This window comes from Pyxicephalus adspersus, chromosome 8 (assembly GCF_032062135.1).
Source record: "Pyxicephalus adspersus chromosome 8, UCB_Pads_2.0, whole genome shotgun sequence".
Taxonomy (NCBI): Eukaryota; Metazoa; Chordata; class Amphibia; order Anura; family Pyxicephalidae; genus Pyxicephalus; species Pyxicephalus adspersus.
Genome location: NC_092865.1, coordinates 36,722,660 through 36,746,551, shown reverse-complemented (window position 1 = coordinate 36,746,551; position 23,892 = coordinate 36,722,660). Strand labels below are relative to the sequence as shown.

General features: G+C 37.7%; 1 protein-coding gene across 1 annotated transcript; it reads left to right on the top strand.

Annotated features, from left to right (window-relative positions):
• The first annotated feature begins 1,768 nt into the window (after positions 1 to 1,768).
• On the top strand, positions 1,769 to 23,789 carry SLC25A24 (solute carrier family 25 member 24). The gene is made up of 10 exons (XM_072420034.1): positions 1,769 to 2,080; positions 6,300 to 6,426; positions 7,130 to 7,217; positions 10,462 to 10,573; positions 11,662 to 11,820; positions 12,622 to 12,771; positions 14,111 to 14,218; positions 15,044 to 15,211; positions 16,674 to 16,824; positions 19,064 to 23,789. The coding sequence occupies exons 1-10, from the start codon at positions 1,898 to 1,900 to the stop codon at positions 19,237 to 19,239; spliced, it is 1,422 nt and encodes a 473-aa protein (XP_072276135.1). The 5' UTR covers positions 1,769 to 1,897; the 3' UTR covers positions 19,240 to 23,789.
• Positions 23,790 to 23,892: the final 103 nt, after the last annotated feature.

Here is a 23,892-nt window from a genome sequence, read left to right as displayed (position 1 = left end):
AGGAGAGGTATAAGGAGAAGGCTTTAAAGAGAGGTATAAAAAAAGAGTATGTATAGAGGGGCAAAGGTGGGGATAAAAATAGAAGGGGTATAAGGTTAAAGGACAAGACTTTTATGAGAGGTATAAGGAAAGGGACATATGTTGAAGTTACATAGTAGGTTAGGTTGAAAAAAGACAAAAGTCCATCAAGCTCAACCACTAGGGAAATAATCATATCCCAGACATGAAACCCTATAAGACATAGTTGGTCCAGAGGAAGGCGGGGTTCAACAGGAATTTGCTTCAACAGGAAAAAATCTCCTTCCTGATTCCAAGAGGTATTTGGATATTCCCTGGATCAATGGACTCTGTTATTTTTACTTTAAAGCCTTAATACCCAGTTATATTCTGTGCTTCTAGAAAAGCATTCAGCTTTTTCTTAAAGCAATCTATAGTAGTTGCTGAAACTATTTCCTGAGAGAGCCGATTCCAGATTCTCACAGACCTTACAGTGAAGAATCCCTTCCTTATCTGGAGCTTAAACTTCTTTTATTCCAAATGCAAAGAGTGCCCTCTTGTTCTTTGTATCGATCTCAAATTGAATGATGGGGAAGAGAGTTCTTCATATGAACCATTTATATATTTATACAGGGTGATCATATCCCCCCTTAAACGTCTCTTCTCAAGGGAGAATAGATTCAGTTCAGCTAATATCTCCTCATAGCTCAGCTAGTTGCCCTTCTCTGCACTCTCTCCAATTCCACAATGTTCTTTTTGTGAACCGGTGCCCAAAACTGGACTGCATATTCCAGATGTGGTCTGACCAATACTTTGTACAGGGGCAGGATTATGTCTCCATCTCTGCAGTCTATTCCTCTTTTAATACAAGAAAGTACTTTGCTAACTTTAATATTGCAGCTTGGCATTGCACGCTTTTATTAAGTCTATGATCTACCAGGAGCCCCAGATCCTTTTCCATTTCTGGCTCCCCCAAATGTATTCCCCCTAGACAGTATGAAGCATGCATGTTGTTAGTCCCCAAGTGCATAACTCTACATTTATCTATATTAAATATCATTTGCTTTGGCTGCCCAAACAAACAATACAACAGTACAGAAGCACAAGGAAGTGGTAAGGGATGGGGCTATAGGGAGAGAGGTATAAGAACAAGTCTTTTATGAAAAGTGTAAGGAGAGAGATATAAGGATAGAATTATATGGAGAGGTATCTGAGGGAGGGGGTGTATGCGGAGAGGTATCTGAGGGAGGGGTGTATGCGGAGAGGTATCTGAGGGAGGGGTGTATGCGGAGAGGTATCTGAGGGAGGGGTGTATGTGGAGAGGTATGTGTGAGGGAGAGGGTATGTGGGAAGGTAGGTGTGAGGGAGAGGGTATGTGGGAAGGTAGGTGTGAGGGAGAGGGTATGTGGGGAGGTATCTGTGTGGAGGGGGTATGTGGGGAGGTATCTGTGTGGAGACGTATCTGTGTGGAGGGGTTATGTGGAGAGGTAAGTGTGAGGGAGGGGGTATGTAGAGAGGTATGTGTGAGGGAGGGGGTATGTAGAGAGGTATGTGTGAGGGAGGGGGTATGTAGAGAGGTATGTGTGAGGGAGGGGGTATGTGGAGAGGTATGTGTGAGGGAGGGGGTATGTGGGAAGGTCTCTGTGAGTAGAAGTATGCAGTGAGGTATCCATGGAGGGCGGGGTGACAGGAATGCAGCCCCCCTCCCCTTTCGTACAGGGAAAGCCCTCGTGACCCCGCCCATTCTCCGGTAGGCCCCGCCCCCTCTCTGGGCGGTGCCCTGTCACTCTTTGTACATATTTGTGTAGCTGGCCTGCTCTCCGTGTTGGTGCCCAGCCCTCCTGTGTTGCCCTGTCCCCGGACATAAGTGGACATTTCCCCGCTCATCCTCATAGTTGCAATGTTTGTCCAAATCCGGAGATCGTTGCTGTGCTCGGCTGTGTGTGAGGGCTCCGACCCGCAGTCTAGGTACGCCGATCTCTTCCATACGCTGGACGTCAATAAGGATGGCAAGGTGGACATCCTGGAGCTGCAGCAGGGGCTGAAGGCGATGGGTATGGCGGTAGCGGCCGGTGCGGAGGAGGTGAGTGATCCTATGGGGAGATCTATCACTTTGCCCTGCTTTCAGTGATCTTGGAGGTCGGAGCTGTCAGGCTACTAATAGTCCGATCAGTCGTGTTTATCCCCCCGGTATATGATGGACCCCTAACCTGTAGGTGATCCCCGGGTTTTGGGGGTGTGAATGCCGGGTATAAATAGAGGAGCAGGGTCGGGGACTCATCTGCTCTGTATGGGGTCATTGCTGGGATCTCCTCTCTGCATATTACAGAGCTCCCAGTCCCTGCAATCCTCATTGCTCAGTGTATGGGGCGGGCAGGTTATACGATCCTGTGTAGGAGCAGAACAAGCCTGGCTTTGTGCCAGAGTTATAATGGAGATTGTGAAATGATCTAAATAACTAGGTTTGTAATTCATGTCATAGAGGAGCCTCTTCATTCTCAGGCCATGGCCTATATGGTAGCATAAAATCACTCTCATCCAGATCTACAGAACAATAGGTTTACAGAATCATTCTGCCCATACACACATAGATGCCGCTGAATTTTCATAGATTACAGCTGTGCAGCACATAGGACCAATCAGATACCAGCCAAAATCTGATCACATGATCAAAAATTGGAACACTGACAGCTTTGTACCACTTAATGCAGCCATCAGTCACCCAAAGCTTTTCCCCTGCGCAAATAGAACAGCAATTCCCAATGAACCTGATCAAATGGGTCAATTGTTGATTTTTGTTTCCTTCAACGTTTGTAGTCACATGTAGCCTCTAATCTATTAAACACATGTAATGGTGTTGGGCCTGAATAAGGCTGAACTGACATGGAGCAGATAGCTGGCACCACCTCACCCCCTTACCCCTGCAATCCTCAGCAGCAAGCGCTTAGCCACCTCTAACTTACCCTTTCACCTAGGTAGCGAGGGGTGGGTAAAAGTATGCAGACAGTGAAGGAATGGCCTCTAGCTTCTCTTAAGCTATGCAGTGAATTTTACTAAAAGTACATGCATTGGCTTTTGCACAGCAATATTCAGTTATCTCCACCCCATTCATTTGAATGGCCAGCCAAATGCAGTGCATTGCACACAGACATTGTGCAATCTGCAGTATCTTTCTGCTGTGATCTTGGGGTGCCATTAACAATATAAATATATATGCTTCATTCCTAGTTATTATAGCTGTCCTCAGCTGTTTCTAGCTGGCCTGTTGTCAGCTGTTCTTCCTAATTGTCCTGCGGGATCAATATCTGCAGGGAGTGGTAAGGATGGGCACATGGATGTGACTTTGTTCACTTTATGGAACTTATCAAGTTATAAATAAGTATGACGTACAGAAATGCATGTGTCATGTTATAATGGAGCAAAGCCTTCATATTTTTTACCAGTTGCTAAGGAATGATTTGTTAATGAATGAAAACCTATGTGCATTCTTTGCAGAACACATTATATTTACCATAAAATAATAGTAAGTTTACTATTTAGTAGGCCCAACAAATACCAACTCTGCCTGGTTAGTTTGTTTGAAATGAATACAGAATTGCTGTTTCCTTAAGGAATCAATAAGGATTGAAAAATAGAAGCTGCTGGCTTTGGGAGATCTATAATTGCCCTGGCTTAGAACAGGTATATGCTTATCAGATGTCAGGGCACCTAAAGTTCCTTTTACCCTCTTATTTGATGCCAGCATAGTTCACTTGGTAGACCGGCTACAGGACTCTCATTATGTTTTAGGTGTCTCCAAAGGATCCTCCACTGTAGTGGGAAACCTTTTATTAGCCACCAATTAAAAAATCTTTTATTTCAGTTGAGACTGAGTATTCTTTCTTATTATTATAAGGGTTCTTTATGGGTAAAACAGTTGAAAAAAGTTAACCTGCAACTGCAGAAACTAGCCAGTAATGGCTGATTACATATTATCATGACCGGTTCCCTTTATGTGCACCCTAAAATAATTATGTTATGTGCAGCTCACTAAGATCTCTGGCCAGGAAATAACCCCTGGTGAAAGGAAAGAAAGACTTGTGTATAACCCCCTGCAAGAGTCAAGATTTTTTGTGACCTCAAAATGATACCTGTGCTCAACCTTTTTCTTTACATAATCTAATTGCTGTGCAATAACACTGTTCGACCCAGAAATGTTTTTAAGCCATGTGAGAAGAAAATGTAGGCCAGTGGAAGCCCCTATATTGTGACCCAACTGCTCATCAACCACCCAAAAACCTCCGGGTGGTTACTAAAAAGTACCATGTGTCCCCATATTTACTAGAATTTGGAAGCAATCCCATAGTTTTTCAATGTTCATATCATCATTGTTCTGTGCAATGCTTTGCTTAGAAGTGTCCAAGAGAAAAGCAATCTGAGAAAAAGCTGAATGAATGATATAGTCAATGTAGGCATACTTTATTAGAGTTTTATTTATATATATATATATATATATATATATATATATATATATATATATTGCAGTTTGCAGAGACTAAGAAGTATGCATTATGCATCAATTTCCTATTTGAAAAATGTTGCCATTCATTGTAAGAAACTTTAACATTTTCTGTTCTACAAGCAGTAACCTGCCTCACACACCTTTTATATCAACAAAATGTATTTTACTGTTAATGTATTCAGTTTTCATGCAGCGAGTAAACAGACTTGCCTATCCCTGCATTGGGTTGTGATCTGATATCAATAAAACATAAAACTAAGGCCCTCTGGCCTATTGTGTGATATCAATCAGTGTTTTGGCTTCATGAATGTGCACTTTGTCATACAGCGAGCCACACAAAAACTGATAAGGAGCACAGTTATATACAATAGAAAAATATTTATTCCAAGTAGGTGGACAAGTTTTTCTGTAATTTTCAAACTAGAAAATTAAATTCATAAAATACTTAAAGTGGAACCAAAGTCCTGCATTGAACATTAGCAATTCAGGCAAGTGGTTATTGCAGTTAGGGACAGGCAATGTGCCTTCTGCTATTACATGTCTTACCTGTCTGATCACGTCGGGAATGTGTAAAAAGCTGAGCTGCACATGGACATTGGAAGCTTTAGTTGCCAGGGAAACTCGTCATTTCCGGCATCCCTTGCATGTGCTGGGGATGGATTAAGAGGTCCAAAGAATTGTTGCTGGACAGAAGAAGAAAGAAAGATGGTGGCACCCAGTGAATTAGCTGTAAAGTTTACCCTGTATTAAACAGATTAAATACAATATAACAAAAATGTTACTGTGTGGATGGATTAGGATTATGCCCTGTATACTTTGCTAAAGTTTCTTAGACCACAAGATGTGACGTCCCACACTAGGTAAATATACTTGTCTTGGGAGGAATACAGAGGCTGCTATGGCTGACATAACAATAAGGACTTCTGATTGTCCTAACCTACTTTATAGTTCTAAGTAACTGAAGTCAGTTTACACACAGAGATTTAATGTTGGAAGGCCAGTATTTGTAAAGCAAAGTACATTTATGTACACCTAACTATGGAAGACACATGTGCGACTAAGGCTACGTACACACATTAGATGATTCTCGTCCAATTATCGATTTAGGGCTGATATCGGCCAAGAATCTGATGTGTGTACAGCACCTGTCGTCCAACGCTGTTCATGGATTCGTCATGGCTAATCCATCAACAATGAACGACTGCAATACAAGTAAAGGGGAGAGAGTGCAGCGTTTTGCCTCTCGCTCGTTCTCCCCCCTCCCCTCTCCATAGATCACAACGGTGTTGTATGTACAGTGCTTGTTCATGCATCTTTGTCTTTCCTCATTGGAGGAAAGACAAAGATGAGATTGGACCAAAGTCTAACGTGTGTACACGTGATGAGCTAATGAAGAGGTAAGCAACGGATTTACTTTGTTCCTTCTCCTCCATACAGTGAATGAATTCTTATCTCTCCCTTATTTCATCACCTCTCTGTTCTGATGCTGGAAGCAGGAAAAGATGGCCGGTATGGGCTATAAAACGCTCAAGTTGTAGCCTTTGTAGGGTTTATAGATACTCTCCTTGTGACAGGATTGGTGCCTGCTGATTTAGCAGCGCTTTTGCATGAAGTGAGTCACATTGACCATAAAGTGCAGATTATTTCTGTTGGATTTTAGTGGCTGAATGGAGCAGATTTAAAGAAAAGGAGAAATGAGTATATTGAGGAGTGTAGGGGTAAACTAATACCTGCATTGTCCTTATATATTAAATATTTTAAAAATTAACTTTTTTTATCTCTCTGTTGTCTTTATTTTCAGAAAATTGTAGCAGCTGGTGACACAAACAAAGATGGACAACTTGACTTTGCAGAATTCATAAAATATCTAGAAGAACATGAGAAGAAAATGAAAATTGCTTTTACCAGCCTAGACAAAAACAGTGATGGTGAGGATACAGATAGTTGTATGCATCTTTAATATATGCATTTATTTAAAGCCCAGCTCCAGGTTTTTTTTTCTTAGGTTTAGCTTTTAATAGAGTGACGGAACAGCTGTTCCCCAATGTCATTCATCAGTCTTCTATAGGAAAACATAGTGGCACGATGCTGGCTCTTATTACCCCCTCCTTTGACCAAAACGGTGCTGTGTGTACAGTGCTTGTTCATTCTATTGTCACTGGGAACGACCACAAAGGATTGTTTCCTGATACAGAAATGGGAGGCTTCTATGGAATCTGTGTGAGACCTAACTGAGACATGTGTGGGTTTAATAAATGTTATTTAAAGCTCTATTATTGTGTTTTTGTTCTAAGTGTAAGTTATTAATTATTGGCTTTTCTTAGCTGCCTTAGGAGCTGTAGCAAATGCAGTAAATCCTAGCATCTGCACAACAGAGAAATCTTTTCTAGTTTTGTGGAGTTATTATATTATCGTTATCAGTCTGATTTATGTAAACTTGTGTCCTTCTGAACCAAACTGATTAGATGGGTTCGGGGTTTATGACGTTACATGGGAATGTACACTTTTACTAACAATAACAATGATTGCAGTTAGTTACCCACGATTTAACAGCTACCTCCCAGAAAAACTGCTCTTTATATAGACAGTCTATTCTTTCACTCATTCCTTATTTTACCTTTATTATTACAGGAAAGATTGAGGCATCTGAAATCCTAAATTCTCTTAAGGCTTTAGGTATAAAAATTTCATCAGACCATGCTGAGAAAATCCTCAAAAGGTAAGTTAGACAGCTTTATTGCAGCCTTTCCATCAGTACTGACAAATGACACCTGCAACATGACATTGAAAGTTCACCTGTACCTGTAGCCAAAACTTTTTTTTTTGCAATCAGGTATGTAACTAGAAACCAGTGGGCCCATCAGCAAAATATTGAATGAGGAACCCCAAAGAAAATAAATGATGCACAATAGGTCTCTCAAGACATAACCCTACCTATTATTATGGACAAGATGACCATAGTGCAAAATAATCTCCCTTCCTACACTAAGTATAAATTAATATTGGAAAACTCCTATTCAGTTGACTTAATTTGAGCAAGCACAACTCAACCGAATGTGGGCAACACTCCAATCATGACTGTGTCTATGCCAGTGTGCCTTGACTCTGACAAACCCTGCAGGCTTAGTGTAGTCACGTAACAACAGTCCCTATTGGAAGAGGTACCTGCATCTCCTATTGTGATGACCACTTTAAAATGTTGCATGTCCCATCATTTTCTGTCTGGCTGACTATGCTCACAAGGACAAATAGAATGAATCTTCCTAGCGGGAAGCAGTAAGTTAGGTTTTATATTTTCCTCTACTCCATCCAAAACAAAAATTGTCTATACATCTTCTTGGAGTGGAGCAGTGTCCTCCCAGCCCCTTTTAGCTGGGCGCACCACCTGGCACTTTTCAGCAAACACCCGGATGTTTTTGAATGGTTACTGATGAGTTGGGTCACAATACAGGGTTTGCCACCCGCCTACAATTTCTTACCACCCGGCTCAATAAAAATTCTGGGTCTTTCCAACTGAGGATTGAGGACTGAGTTGGAGTATGACTAACAAAAAATAAATAAACTGTGCAGTTATGCTGGAAACGTTTAACCAGATATCCAATGCATTTTATTTATTCTCCATTGTTATGCTACTGAATATTCCAAGACTTAGTTTTGCATATAACATTTTATTAAACCTTTGTCAGATGCCTTGAGGTACATATTAGTAATCATCAACCAAAGCTTGAAGTGCAATTTATTTCATATTTTGGCATTTGATATTTCAAAGGCAGGTGTTTTTTTTCCAAGCAGTGAATGTAACATTGTGGCAGTAATTGATTCCCACCAGAGAATGTTGGGGGAATGTTACATTCTCTGTTTTAAAAATAGAGCCTTTAGTGTTATTTGTTTGAATGCATTTTTCTGTTGGCCAATTTAGAGGTTTTCATTACTGTTAATGCCTTGACAATCACTTTCGTGATTACCACTACTATGTTTAACTTCTTCAGAATGCAGTGTTGCTACATATTTGTTCCCAAGTTCACATGGTAGGTAGCAGGAACTAAATATTGAAAACAATACATTCCGTGTCAGGAAAAAACACATTCACCACGCCCCTGCCTAGATATGTCATTGATGCAGAAAAGTAGAAGATGAAGTTGGGTTTTCTACGTCAAGCACAGGTCAAGAAATTATATTAAAATTCATATTCTTTATTTCCAATTAACTGGTTATTAAAAGTATGACAAACACAAATAAAAAAGCAACTCTCTGCTTCTAAACCACACTGTTGACCTAAATGGCTCCCTGAAAAAAGGGGATTGTGTTGATTTATATACAGACTAGGTCAGGGGTGCCCAACAGGTGGATTGCGATCTACCAATAGATGGCAAAGACAACGCGAGTAGATCGTGGAGCCCTGCCATTCAAAATAGACTCCACCGCGCACAGGAGTTAAGCCCAAATACCGTTTCACCATGACTGATGATCATTTGGAAGTCTGTTTGAGGTTGGCTACCAGAAACTACTGTCCAAACTATGCAACTTTAGCCGATTCCATTCAGTTTAAGACGTCATCAGAGTAAGGTAATGGCCAAAATGTAGACAATTGTGTTGTGCCATATATGTTTATGCTGTTATGCAAGGTAAACAATATATATTTTAAATATAAAGTATACTCGCTATATATATATAACTTATTGGTTATGTGTAAACTTGGTGATTCATTCTTATTTGTTATTAGCATACATGGTAATACCTATTTCATCTTTGGCAAACTTGGAACCTACCGATAATTGTGCTTGTGTTAAATACTGTGAGCATTCCAACAATATGTTCTTGTGGAATACTTTCTCCTGCAAGTTTAAGGTTGGGATTTTTTTTTTCTTTTGATGTTTTAGTGAAAACAAAATTGTTTTTTTTTTTTTTTTTTTTTTTTTTTTTTTTAATTATAATTTTTCTGAATGAAAAGTGTTAGTATGGTTTTAAAGAATGACAGACATACCCACAGAAAGGCTGTAGTAATGTGCTGAATATTTTAAGCTGCAAAATGTTGGTTTGTGACGGGTTCATTTTTTTATTTGTATTTTTTAACATTATGAAGAAATGGCCTTTTTACAAAAAAGTAATTAAAGCAGATCTACTGCTGAAAGATTATGTAAAATTTAATTTCTGAACTTTGCAGAGAATGCTAACTATATGGCTTACGTCTGACCTTTCCAGCTTTCAGTAATTTTCTGACACACCTAGAACAAGCATGCAGATCACTGTGTGACAATTAGCTGAACTCAATACTCCAAAATGGGTCAGTGATTCAGGAAGATAATAATGGCGGGGTATCAGAACCATAACCAAGGCAAGCTGCATATATCAATGGGTCAGAAATGGCATTTTATATAATATCTAAGTGAAAGAATTTGTAGGGTATATCCACGTTAGGTAATTAAACTACACAAAGGGTAGGGAGTCTGTGTGTGTAACTATAAAATATATACTAGTGGTTCTTTTGAACTCCCAAATATCCATGTTTTTCCCAACCTGATGGTCCCTATGTTTTAGTGCTAAGGGAATACCAGCAAAGTGTTACAGTGAGTTTTGTAAAGTTAATTTAGGGGACCTCTTTAGGCTGTTATTTTGCTGTTATCCATTTGACTGGCACTTTAGAAGGAAAGGTCAGAAATGACATCATCTATACTCCAGTGTAAAATTATCCCTTACAATGAATTTCTCCTGTTTTGTCCATTAAAAATGCAATTTTAAGCATGTTGTTACCTAGCTTTATGCCTAACTGCAGCTGAAAAAAATCAGATCACTAGACTGGCATAAATCTAAGGGCTTGATGAACAGAAATACTTATCATTTTGTCCGCAAAACAGATCATATACTTTATATGCAATGTAATTACCATATCTAAGATTATGACTTTAGAAGAGTGTTTCAATTTGGGAAAACAAATTTTATTTAGTCTTTCTTTCATCTTGCAGTATGGATGCAGATGGCACCCTTACTGTGGACTGGAATGAGTGGCGAGACCACTTCCTGTTTAATCCTGCAGATGATATTCAGGAAATTATTCGTTACTGGAAACATTCAACAGTAAGTAAAGGTCTACTCAAGTGTAGTCATTTATATTATCCTAATGTTTTTGTGACCTGTCCAATGCACTTTTGAAATCCAAAAAAACAAACTAGTACTGGCAAGCAAAACTAAACTTTCCTCTCCTTAAAACTTTGTGGGTGCCAGTATCTTTTCTTAGCCCTATTCTGGGTTCAGAATCTTCAGCCATCTAGATTTGGTCAGGCTATATTGATGCAGAAAAGTTCCATGCATGTGCACAGAAGTTTATTTGTTCCAGCCACCGAGGTATGTCAGCGTTGTACAGTGAGCGGCTTATGCACAGCTCATTGTACAATCTACAAAAGGTTACATTGTTTTATTGCATGATATATTTAATCTGAAATAAAGAGTATACCTGCTCAATTTGTTTTTAATTTTTAGTTCAACCTAAATAACACCAACCTATAAAACATCAAAAGCAAAGACTGATGGGAAATTGCCCTGTACAGTGCTGCAGAGACGCTAGCTATATGTAAATTGGAACAATAAATCAATTCCACTAGAAATGTATATTTCTTGGTCCCTTACAAATGTTTCACTTCAAAAGTTGTGATGGTAGCCAAAATCCTAGATGATCTGACAATTTGGATACCTTTCTTGTAAGAGGAGTACATGTATTGGCTTCTCCCAGATAATTATAGTCAGGTTAAAGAGAAGGCATTTCACATACTGGCCATTAGTGGCTTTAACTTAAACCAAGAACCAACCATGTAAATATATCTCCATATGCAACATAATAAACAGATCAGAGGGAAGGAGGCACCCAATATAGTAGATACAGATTTAGAAAGCAAAATAAGTACATGACTGGACAACACGTAGATAATGCAGTCAGTGTATGACATTGGAATAGCAGCACCCTTACTTTCCTCATGTTACATTTAATTCAGTGTTTTGATGTCTGCTTTATGAACTGAATTTATTGTGAATAGTTATTTTCAGAGGAGAAACTTTGTCATCCAAGTGTTAAATTTAGCTCTAGATGTCCTACCCATTTTATCTAAGTATAGAAAAATTGCTGTATAGTATACAATGCTGCATATTATACCATGTTTATACTTTTTCAGGTGTTGGATATTGGTGACAGTCTCACCATACCAGATGAATTTACAGAAGAGGAGAAGAAAACTGGTCAATGGTGGAAACAGCTTTTGGCTGGTGGGATGGCTGGAGCAGTGTCCCGTACAGGAACTGCCCCTCTTGACCGATTAAAAGTCATGATGCAGGTATTTAAGTCTGTCGCTGTTTTATTTCTGGAGGTCATTTGGATAAAATGTACTCCTATAATAAATGTTTTTGACTTTTGTGTATACATGCAGAAAGTTAATTATTCATTGCATGTAAGGTAGCTCAGTGGTTAGTGCTCTGGTCTTTGAGTCCAGGTTTGAATCCCAACCAGGATATAATCTTAATGGAGTTTGTATGTTCTTCCAGTGTTTGCATGGATTTTGTGCTATTCCGGTTTCCTCCAAAATCCTGAAAACATACAGTTAGATTAATTGGCTCCCCTCTAAAATTATCCTTCATATGTGTTATTGATATCACACTATGGTAGGAACATTAGATTGTGAGCCTCCGAAGTACAGTTAGTGACATGTTAAGTGCTGTGTAATATGTCAACGCTATATAAATACACTATTGTTAATAAAATTATTATGGTCTTGTATTGTTTGTACCAAACTGTTCAACCAGATCTGCCTGCAACCTAAACATTGAACTACTAAATTCAGGTAAATGACTTCTGGCACCCATCCTTAAAATGCTTTTTATAACCTGTATTTTGGAGTGTCATTCAGAAGAAAAAATAGGCATTAAAAGTTTTTAGTGATATTCTTAAAGTATAATTGTGAAATAACAACAATAATTCTTTCTTTCTAGTATTTAGGATATATGGAAGGGCAAATACAACAAATATTATTTTGCAAAATATTTTAGCAATAGGTATTAAATAAAAAAAAATGCATAGTTTTCACAAGGGATAGAGTAATGTTCTTTCATTCTAATGTAAAGTATACTTTTTTCCCCAGGTACATGGGACCAAAGGAAACTCAAACATGCTGGCTGGTCTGAAGCAAATGATAAAGGAAGGAGGTATCCGATCCCTCTGGCGAGGGAATGGCGTTAATGTCATTAAAATTGCCCCAGAGACAGCCATGAAATTCTGGGCCTATGAACAGGTAAGACAGATTGTATTCTCACACACACAGCATACAGTAAAGCCCCTTTTCTCTAATAAGTAAATGCTTACAAATATCCTACATACTCGTTTTATGTAAATTGTGGATCGCTTATGCTCAGTAACAGGGTCTGATTCATCAAAGGGTGTACACTCTAAATTACTAAAGCAAAGGTTACCTTCCAGCTCCTATGTGACCGACTACCACGGACGATATAGCCTGCTGCTGAAGCCTTCTAGGATGTGTGATCTATATCCCAGGAGGCTTCAGAACAGTTTACCCCCAATCTCACACATACCCTGTGGCACATCAACAATGGTGCTGCAGCACATCATCAGCCGGCTCTGAGAAGCAGAAAAGAGCAAGGCAAATAAAACAAACTTGGCCGGACATGACGTTCATCGGTAGAGCATTGAAGATGAAAGAATTGACATTGCAGGATTTACTGGGCTTGTAAAAACATCAAAGATATTCACAGTTGTGCAGTCTTCACATGGAGACAACAGGAAAGTCCTCTTTATTCTGTCAAAAGCTTTGGAAGCTATGAAAACATCTGTCCTCTCTGTTGTCTGTTGTTGTATTTTATAAATCTGTTGTTGTATTTTATAAATATTGGGGCATGATCCATTCTCTCCAGAAATTTTGTACAACCTTTTTAAAATATGACTCTCTTTTGCTACCTTGGATTTTTTTTTGGCATCTTATTAGTAAATAGTGTTTAACCTCTTATAGAAAGACTTGTCTAACAGCCCATAATCCGATTTGATCCTTTATTTCCCTCTTAATATCCTGAAAACTGTACTTGCTGAAAAAATCCCTAATGTTGCCAACACATCCTAAGTCTGGTAAGCAGTAAAAAAAGTATTAATAAATTATATTTCTTTCCTTTGTTCAGTCTACCCCTAGTCCTTATGCAGTAGGCATTGTTTTTCTGGTATTCTGCTGAAAAATGTATCTCTGCAGCAATTTCACACTTTCTAATGTTTTTTTATAGTTTTTAGTTCCTGACAAATACCCATTAACCTGCTACAAAGTCAGGGAGCTCCTGTAAGTTGGCCAACAAAGAGTATCTATTAAACTTCAAACTTTCAATAATGCCTTAACATACCCTTTGAAAAGTAACCTAAAAAAGTTTTTATGCAGTAGGTGTCTCTGTTTTTGTTACTTTGCCAGGAGTTTAGAACAAGCTCATATTATTATTTCTTAGCACAGATGAACTGACCCAGCATTAAATAATGTAATTCTTCCCATAGCTTAACAAGAGTTTTGTAAGGTTAGAGTTGTTTTATGCATTATGTAAAATTGTACACATAACATATCATTTTTTTTATTTTTGTAGTACAAGAAGCTGTTTACCTCCGAGAGTGGAAAGCTGGGTACGGCTGAGAGATTTATAGCTGGGTCTTTGGCTGGAGCAACGGCACAGACTTCTATATATCCAATGGAGGTACTAAAATCTGCTTTTTTATAATTAAATCAAATTCATGAAAAGTCAGCTTATTAAACAATAGTGATTGTTTGTTTTAATTAGATACTGGTCTGGTAAAGTTCCTTCCTTAGTTCCTATGCCTGATAAAAAGGAATACACTTAGAGGGGATGCAGTGTTTGGGGTACTGGGTAGGGAAACTGTCACTGTTGCAGAGAATTGTAATATGGAGAAACAAGGGGTTTGTGTTATTGCAGGATCAGAGCGATCCTGGGGAGCTGAGAGCTATGGTGGGGAGACCTGACTATTGGAAACACCAGCAGAAGCCAGAGGATGTTCCAGCCCTCTGTATACCAGTTATCTCCTTCAGGTTAAGCTGTTCGTTGAGGCATTTAGGTGCCAGGGTTTGCAATTCAAAAACCCACCTTCCTTCTCATTGTAAGAACACATGTCTGAGACCCCTTCTGGGAGGGACATGATCAATAGTGTAAATTTTCACAAATAGTGGTTTTAATGTTAACAGCTGACATTCAGATGATTGCTGTTCTGGTGGTCAGGGGGCTACCACCTCTATCAACCTCCAGCAGATTTGAACAAAGCCCAATATCTACATTAGTAATTCAAATCTGTCCCTTACTGACTACAAAGGGCACTGCTCATCAAACCTGTAGCAAACCCATCCTGCCCGAGTTTGTCCATCACTAGTCACCAGGATGAGTATTACTCTATCTAGGAGAACATGCCTTGTATTTGATATAAAGTAAATTATTTCTGAAAATAAGTTTAATCGGGGTAACATTTGTTAATTGTATTTTACCTAAAGGTTTTTTTTTTTGTGTCTGTAGGTTTTGAAGACTCGTTTAGCAGTGGGAAAGACTGGACAATATAATGGAATGTTTGACTGTGCTAAAAAGATTCTTAAAAAGGAAGGACTCCGGGCTTTTTATAAGGGATATATACCCAATATCCTGGGTATCATTCCCTATGCAGGCATTGACCTTGCTGTTTATGAGGTAATCTATCTCATCTTCGTAATCATTAATTCTTTTTGTCTTTATGTTTAATAAATTCAGCCTTTTAGATCTGAATAACTCCTGGTAACTTCATTACATGTAATGATCACATACCTTCAGACTCCTATCTAAAATATTTTGCTTTGAAGCAGAGCTTAATTTTATACCACTTTTGCTTTAAGAAATCAATCCTCTTCTTGTCGGTTACCTACAAAGAAATTTTCAATCATCTTTGCAAAGTCCTACCCGCTGCTGTATAGAAGATCAGAGTCTACTTCCTGTAAGGAGACATGAACAGTCCCCAAGTTGTAATTAAAGAAAATTAAATTAAATTAAAGAAAGGCTGCTTGGAACAGCTGTGAATCAATCACAGGATCAGGAAGTGTTTTTTTTCCAGAGAGTACTGCATGCCAACCATACAAAAGTCCATTATTGAGGCCATTTTTTTCGCAAATATATAATTGTATATAAAAAGTAATGTTTAACAAAAGTGAATTTTGAATGCATTCACATTGTTCTAACAAAATATATAATCATGCAAAGCTCTAAATCAGTGTTTGTCAACCAGGGTTCCTCCAGAGGTTGCTAGGGGTTCCCTGAGTAATGATCTATTTGTGCTTGTCAGGTTACCAATGGGACCAATGATCATTTTGGCAAACTGTAAGGGTGACATTCCTTCTAATGGCCAGCAGTGTTGGAAGTATTCTTCCCACTGACCACCACACTAATATACTGTCAGCTGTGGATAAAGTAATTAGCAGGGGTTCCCTGATGACCTAAAGCTTATATCATGGGTTCCCCATGTTAGCAAGTTTAAAAAACATCTCAATATAGTGCCAAGAGCAATAGTAGTATTTATAAGGAGCAGTGAAAAAATCAAATAAAATTGATTACTGATTGATATGGATCACTGCAGTCTGAATTACATTTCTTACCTTATTACTGCATTACGTTTCAAAAACTGTGCAAACATTCATTACCACTTACACTTGTTTTTCTAATAGTATCTAGTATTACTAACCAATGTGTGCCCATTCCAAAACTGGTAATGTTGAGGCAGTGTTTTCGGGCAGTTAAGAGGATATTTCAGTGGTTAATATGTGCAGAGAAAAAAGAGAAAGGCATGATCGTGGACAATATTGGCATTAGAGGAATGCAGAATGCATGATTCTGGTCTGTGTGAAGGCAAAAGTAATATTTAGTACATGCAGTGCTTGAATGTGTGATTTGTCAACATGATGATGGTCAAATGCGAAGGAAAGCGAGCATAAAGTATGATGGTGATAGGTATGTGCAGATGAGTAGTATAAAGGGGATCATGGTGGTCGGGATGTGCACAAGAGGAGTGGGCAGGGTATGAAGATGGTCATTCTGTACAGCAGAGGTGCATAGACTGTTCTGACCTTCAACTTGCTGGTTTCTAGCATAACTAACAGCTTTTGTCCTTGTTTGCCTTCCGCAGACTCTCAAGAATCATTGGCTGCAAAAATATGCTACAGATTCTGCCAACCCAGGGGTCCTAGTCCTGCTGGGCTGTGGTACTGTATCTAGCACCTGTGGCCAGTTAGCCAGTTATCCATTAGCTCTCATCAGGACAAGAATGCAAGCTCAAGGTAAAATGTTTTATCTGCTTTGTAATTTTATACCAAAATGAGGGATTTTAATTTGTGTATCAAGATTTTTTTGTTGCATATGTAGGGCCACAATTAGCTCTACTTGTGCATTTTCATATTGTATGTACCTGTGAAATGAACAGAGTTTCATGGCATAAATGCAGACATTTTGCAAGCAGAATACATACAGAGATTCCATATGTGTAAGCACCGCTTTCATCAGTAATACAGTCAGCTGCCTGTAATCTGGATGTCAAATGGGCAGATCTACATGATATGATCACCCTGATGTACAGCCAATTTGAATACTGGCCCTGGCAATTACCTTTGTTGCTGCACACCACAATTAACTCATTAGCAACAGAAAAACATTAGCATAAAGAGGATATATAGATATAGATATAGATATATATATGTATATGTGTGTGTGTGTATGGTTACCTGCAAATTAATATTGGGGTTTAATTGGCAAATTAATATTTAAATTATGCCATCTTCACTATTTAATTCATATGATCCGCATATGAATATTATTATGAGTCCATGCATTCAGTGTTGTTCATGGCTCCTATTGAACTACCGCATTCATGTTGATACAGGCTAAAGAGCAACTAAACTCGCCTTTCCAAGTTCAAGTTCCAGGTCTTGGATCAACATGGTTGGTTGTACACCATAAGTAACTCATCAGCAATGGAAAAATACATTAGCAGAAATAGGATTGATCTCAGGCCTTCTTGTATGAACTCCAGCACATGCACACCGGAGGTTATTCAGCCAGATGACCAGCTCTGTTTACAGTCAACAGAAAATTGCAGAGTCAGAACCTTGTTCTATTGCAGAAGAGACATAGTGCGTCCCTTCTGCAAGAAAAAGCTGCCTGGTCACACTATTTCATTTTTAAACTTTACATCCATTTTAAGTGAAGTCTTTAGCATAGTGAATATGGGGAAATGTACCGTAAATACAAACTGGTTAAAGACTGTTTAGATGAAGATGGCGTCAGCTTTTTTAATTAGTTGCAGTAATATTTTATTTTCATTAAAGAGGAACTAAACCTACCAATCCTTTACAACCAAAGAGACTATCATAGCCTGTGGACCAGCAGATGCACATGCGATCAGCTATGGCACCAGCTTTTTGATTAAGAGCTTAGGTTATTTTTATGGCATGCTTTAAATGCAATGGTTTGGGAAAACCATTTTATTTGTTTAATTACTTATATTTTTTTATATTCCCTAAATGTTTTTTATTGACATTGAGTTCAGCTGTTAAAAAACCCTGAAACTGAGGCAGGCAGAGTATATCCCTGAATAGGGACACGGTACTGCACTTTGCTGCCAACTAGGATTAGTTGTCAGTCCACATTACTTTATAGGTATTTTTAGGACAACCACTTACTACCACTTTAAATTCATTTAATTAAAATCAAGTATTCCAGATTAGGTGAATAAGTGGCAATTTATGGAAGGAATTGTAACTTGTAACTGAAATACATTTTGCATAGATAGGTGGTCAAAAATGTAAACACTGGAGAGAAGTTATACAAAATAAATCAAGAAACGGTAGTTTCTACTTAAGATAAGGTATACTGACGTATGGGGCCAAGAATGTACTTACATTTTCCACAGTACAGCATTACATCTACTGATATGTTTTTTAAAAAGAATGATTGAACAGGCATATTTTCCTAGTGCCTTTATTCAAATATATAATCTGTATTGAGAGGTTTGAGTTAGTTTTTTTTTTTTTTTATACATGACTAGGTGTGAAAAGCTGTGGAACATTCTGTTAGAATATTAAAATCCAGTCACCTTGTTGCCATGAAGCCAAGGACATGTTTTAATTATCCACTAGTGCTACTTTGTCAGGTGAACTGATCTTTTATTTGCATATGACACATCTGAAACAATGGAATAGAAGTAACAACTGGAAACAAAGTTGTCTTCACTTTCCTTGACCTCTGTAGAATCCTGTGCACACACAAGGTACATCATCAGATTCAATACACATAGACAAACAATGAAAATTCCTTTGCCCAAAAATGGGTGCAGCTGTTCCCCAACAGCCATTAGACATTACACACAAGTGTCAACCATTTAAAGACTTTCCACACATTGTTAAATGATCCTCTACTGTATATATGGGTACCCCTAACTTAAGGTGTACGCTTTTTTTTTAACGTAAATTTCAATTCTGTGAAATAACTTTTTTTTTTTTTGTTACACTTTATCTTTTGCAGCATCTATAGAGGGTGCGCCTCAACTTAGCATGGGAGGCCTCTTCCGTAAGATAATTGCTAAGGAAGGATTTTTAGGCCTGTACAGAGGTATTGCTCCAAACTTCTTGAAAGTTCTCCCAGCTGTCAGTATCAGCTATGTGGTGTATGAGAAGATGAAGGTTCGGCTTGGGATCTAGAAGTGGGGAACCTCTCACCTTCACACTCAGGAAATCCATTGTGTGCATACTTGTCTGTGTGTTATTCTAAGAGCTAAACAATGTACTGTGAGTATGGATTATCGTGAAAATCTCCATGGCTAACACAACCTTGCCAAAATGCATAAAATTAAAGTGAAACTCCACAATTGCTAAGAAAAAAAAAAACAAGCGGAACTTTATATATTCCTTCTGACTTTTCTTATTTGAAATCTTCCAGAAAAAATTGTTTCTTTTAAGGTGCAAAATATACCAGCTGATTTCTCCAGAAATCCAGTGAGGTTTGTACTCTGCAGCATTATCTAAAGCTTATTGGCTCTGTCCAGGTTTTCCTATGCAAACAAAACTATTATAAAAAAAAAAAAGTTATTACAAAACTGTGAGGAGCTTCAGCATTTTAGAGTAGTCCCAACCTCTCCAATTCAAGCGAATCAGAAATGTTTGGAACCATTTTTTGCACATGCCTGTGGCAGGTTGCTGTGTGGTTCCAAAAGCAAGTTGCCTTTGACCATGCGTTGTGGTTTAGCAAATTGTGCCGCAGCCACATGCAATTCTGATTATCTGCAGTACGGTTTACCGTTCCTAGCTCCCACAGCAGCAGTTTGCTATTTGCCCAGGAGCTGCCAACCGTGGGGTTTCACAAGATGGGTGTGAAAGAGCCCCAAGGCTTATAATTGTCACCCAAAATGAACAATCATGATCATCTCTGGCAAACCTCTAGCTTGTGTACAGCTACTTTCCAATGTGGTTCACTGATATGTTCTGCTGGATCAGTGAACCACTGACTGGGGAAGACCACTGTACTTTCCTATTGAGGAGGACAGAGAGGTACCACTCATTCGTGTGTGTGCATCAATTGTTTGTTCTATAAACAGAACCGATACCTATGGTATGCCCATTGCCTATGTGTTCATTATTTGGAAATGTCTCACTAATTTCAGGAGGTGCCTTAAATTTTATGTAGCTTTATGTAGAGTCCTTGGAACAGTGAGCCTGTCACCGAAATGGGAAGTTAGATTTTAGAGGCTGTCCTGTATACGATGCCCTCAAATATATTTACATTTGAAATCATACATACAGCAGATGTGAGAAAGTGACTTCCTATTATTGAATAAGAAAAAAAGCTTGAGTAACTATGATTTAACAATTACAATATGTTATTTTTATTTAGGAAGCATGCATTATTTATTGATGTGTTCAAAAGATAAGGATGTGCTGTAGATCTTGGCAACAAATCAGGTATTGGCATTTAGCAGTTTGGTATGGTGAGACCGTCGTGATAAGGTGAGGGGTTAACACACATAAATTAAAGTACCATTGCACTTTGTTATGGACACAAATATATGTAAAGCTATGCAAATCTTCAATATAAACATATTTTTTGATTTATTTTATAATTTTATATTTTCTTTTTTTTTTTTTTTTATATGGATACTTTTTGTAATTTTGGTATTTTTTTTTTGCCCTTAGAATTGCTATATACAGTCTGTTAAATAATAAAAAAGTAATATCCAGAAGCCAATACCAAAGGGGATATCTAGAGTTCTAAAAAGGTTTTTATGTGAAATGCAAATGTTCAAAATGTATATATAATATCACACAAATATTGTCTTCAACTATACTTTTGTTAACTGTTGTGTGCAGCCAGTAAAGGCAATGAAGTATATCCAAAACTTTATTTTTATTTTGGATTGGAAAAAAAAACATAACCCCCATTTTTTCCTGGTTCTCTTTGCTTTCCGTCCTCTTCACACAATGTAAACCAAAAAACGATTTTTATCATCTTGTCATCATCGTGTTTTCCAGGTTAAGGTAAAATTTTCAAACAAGGACACAAATAGCAATGGGAATCCTCACTCCACAACCAGAATCGAAATATTATTTGGGTATTTAGATACAGTTTTCCTCTGTGGATTGATAGATCTATTTTTAGAAAGCGGACAGACATATTTTGTTTTCTTCCACATTTTTTCATTCACTCCAGCTTAATGCAATCATGATTTGTTTCAAGGAAACAGAAATGCTGCTTTCATTATACCATGGTTAGAGAATCATTTCGAATGGCCATCCTTAACTAGGGTCCTGTGGGATCATAAAGATCCTCCATAAAGAGGTTGTTAGGGGTTTCTTGGGCTTGGTTCCAAGACCAACGCCAGTTGTAGTTTTTAGCTGTCTGTAAGGGTGATTTTCTGATGACTATTTTAAAGGTTGCATTCTTCTTATGTAAAGGGCATTTTTGACTTTGTTCTATACTTTTAGTAAGGGTTCTCCTAAACCAGAAAACTCTTACTGGTTCGTCGGAGGTAAAAAGGTTAACAATTTTTTTTTATTTTATTTTTGTTGTGGTGTTCCATTGGAGAGAATTCCCTTTACCTGTTGGTACACCAAGCAGAGAATGATTTGTCATAGTAATAGGTAAATAGAAGTGAGGACAGTGGTGTTTGCATAGAAACTGAAACAACAGGGACTGAGGGCATGATATCCAAGAGACTTGTCACTGCTTATAGAGGAATAGAGACTTTTCCCAGAGACGCTGGTGCTGAGTCAAGGTTGTGGGGGAGCAGTGGTATTTTTATGGCAGTACAAAGTAGTGCAAGGGTAGATATATGTCCACGTACAATGTGCTGCTTGACTGGGAATAGGGTGACAGTTCCAGGAACATTCTAATACTGAATATGTCATTACAAGAGACAATAGAAATTTTAAAATCTCTTGAATGACTCCTACTTTCTAGTAGTCACTAACATATATGTTACCTGCCACAGCCATAATGGAAGATTTACTAGTCAGGTTTTTATGGTATTTACTAGCCTTCAATGCCTGCATACATTTCCTTAAGAAATAGGTTTCCCAGTATTTCAGTGGATTTTTAAATTTTACCACATGATACAGATGATGGAACACTGACCAAAAAGTGATATTTGCAGAAGAATTATAGAATTTTTTTTTTTTTTTTTTTACTATCCTTTAATACAACAGCTATATTTTATACATATGTTTTGTCACTTGCTTTCATGCTCACACTGTTTTTATTTCTTTGATTAATGATATTCTGATTTTCCTACATGCTTACTGTGGGTCTTAGAAAGTACTAAATACAGTTTGGCAGAATAACACAGCCAGGATTTTCAGCATAAACGCATTGATATCACCTATATTTCTCTGATGACAACTTGGCTTTTACCTTTGACGTTTAGGTTTGGATTAGGTTTAGGCATCAGGCATATTTTATAAATTGGGTTAATGGTTAGGTGAATAGCTGTCTTTAAGAGATTTATCTATTATTATTTTCAGGTACATTATATAACATTTTATATGACATTTTAATGTTACAGGTCTTTATTGTTTAGATTTGGGGAAAGGGGTATAAATAACCTAGGGTTCTGTCCACATTTGTCTTCAGCATATATTGTAAAATGAGATACACGTTTACCTTTTACCTGAACAATGTACAGGATTGTAAAGAGGATACATACATTCATTACACTCCCCTCGACAATGCCATCTTAGCAAAAAAATGGATCTAATGTAAATCAGAAAAGTTGTGCCCAAATGTGTCATTTATTTAAGTGCCTGTGGCAAAGCCCTGGTGGCTGAAAAAAAAAGTAAGATTATGCCAGTAAACCTTTATCTCCAGTCAATTGTGTTTGTAGAGCTTAATATTGTTGTGAATTTACAACCCATCAGTGCCACTTTGTTGAAAAAAAGGTATTTTTTGCTAACCAAAGAGAACACTTGTGTGCATTTAATATACAATGCCTTTCAATAGCTGCTGACAACACCCTGCACTTTAATCCTGTGTCCCATGTGTTTTCCAGTCCATTTTCTGAACACTATAATCTTTGCCATCTGTTAGACAGAAAATATCTGAAACGTTTCCAATCCAATAAACATGAAGTCCTCTCAAAGATGGCAGCATCCTCCATGATTACAGACAATCATGTAACTCTCTTCTTAATGAGCACTGATAAAGATAAAGCTTGCTGGGCTCACCGTGGCTGATGGGGCCATGCTGAATAAATTATTATTGTCAACAGGTTAATTGGGAATCTAATTGCCCTTTTTAATAATATAAAATACATTCTCTTTTATGATTCTTTTGCTTCATCAACTATTATTTGGTGATGTAAAAGTAAGATTACGTGCCGTCCTTAAAGGAATGTACCATAATGCAGTGGTTTATGTTTTATATTTGTGCAAATGCTTTACTGTACTTTCATTTACTAATGAAACATGTTGATAGGTAATACCAAAAAAAACATATGGGTCTGGAAAATACTTTGGGAAAACATCGGACAATCAGTGCCTGTGTTGCAAGAAGTTTACATTAGTCCATCCACTTCTAAATGTTTGATTAAGCGTGCATGTAAATGGTAGAAAGCTGAAATTGTAATGCTGTGTGTCTGGTTTACAGGTTTGTTTACAGTACCAAATCATGGATGACATTATTTCATATCTTACAGAGAACATATTGTGACAATGCTATGTAAAACTTATTGTGAATTTATAAATAAAATTTTTATTCACTTTCAGTTATTTTTTTGTTTTTGTTCTAAAAGCCCAAAGTATACCAGAAAAATAATTGTATAATATGATGAATACAATGGAATAATCAGAGCCATGTTCACTATTTTA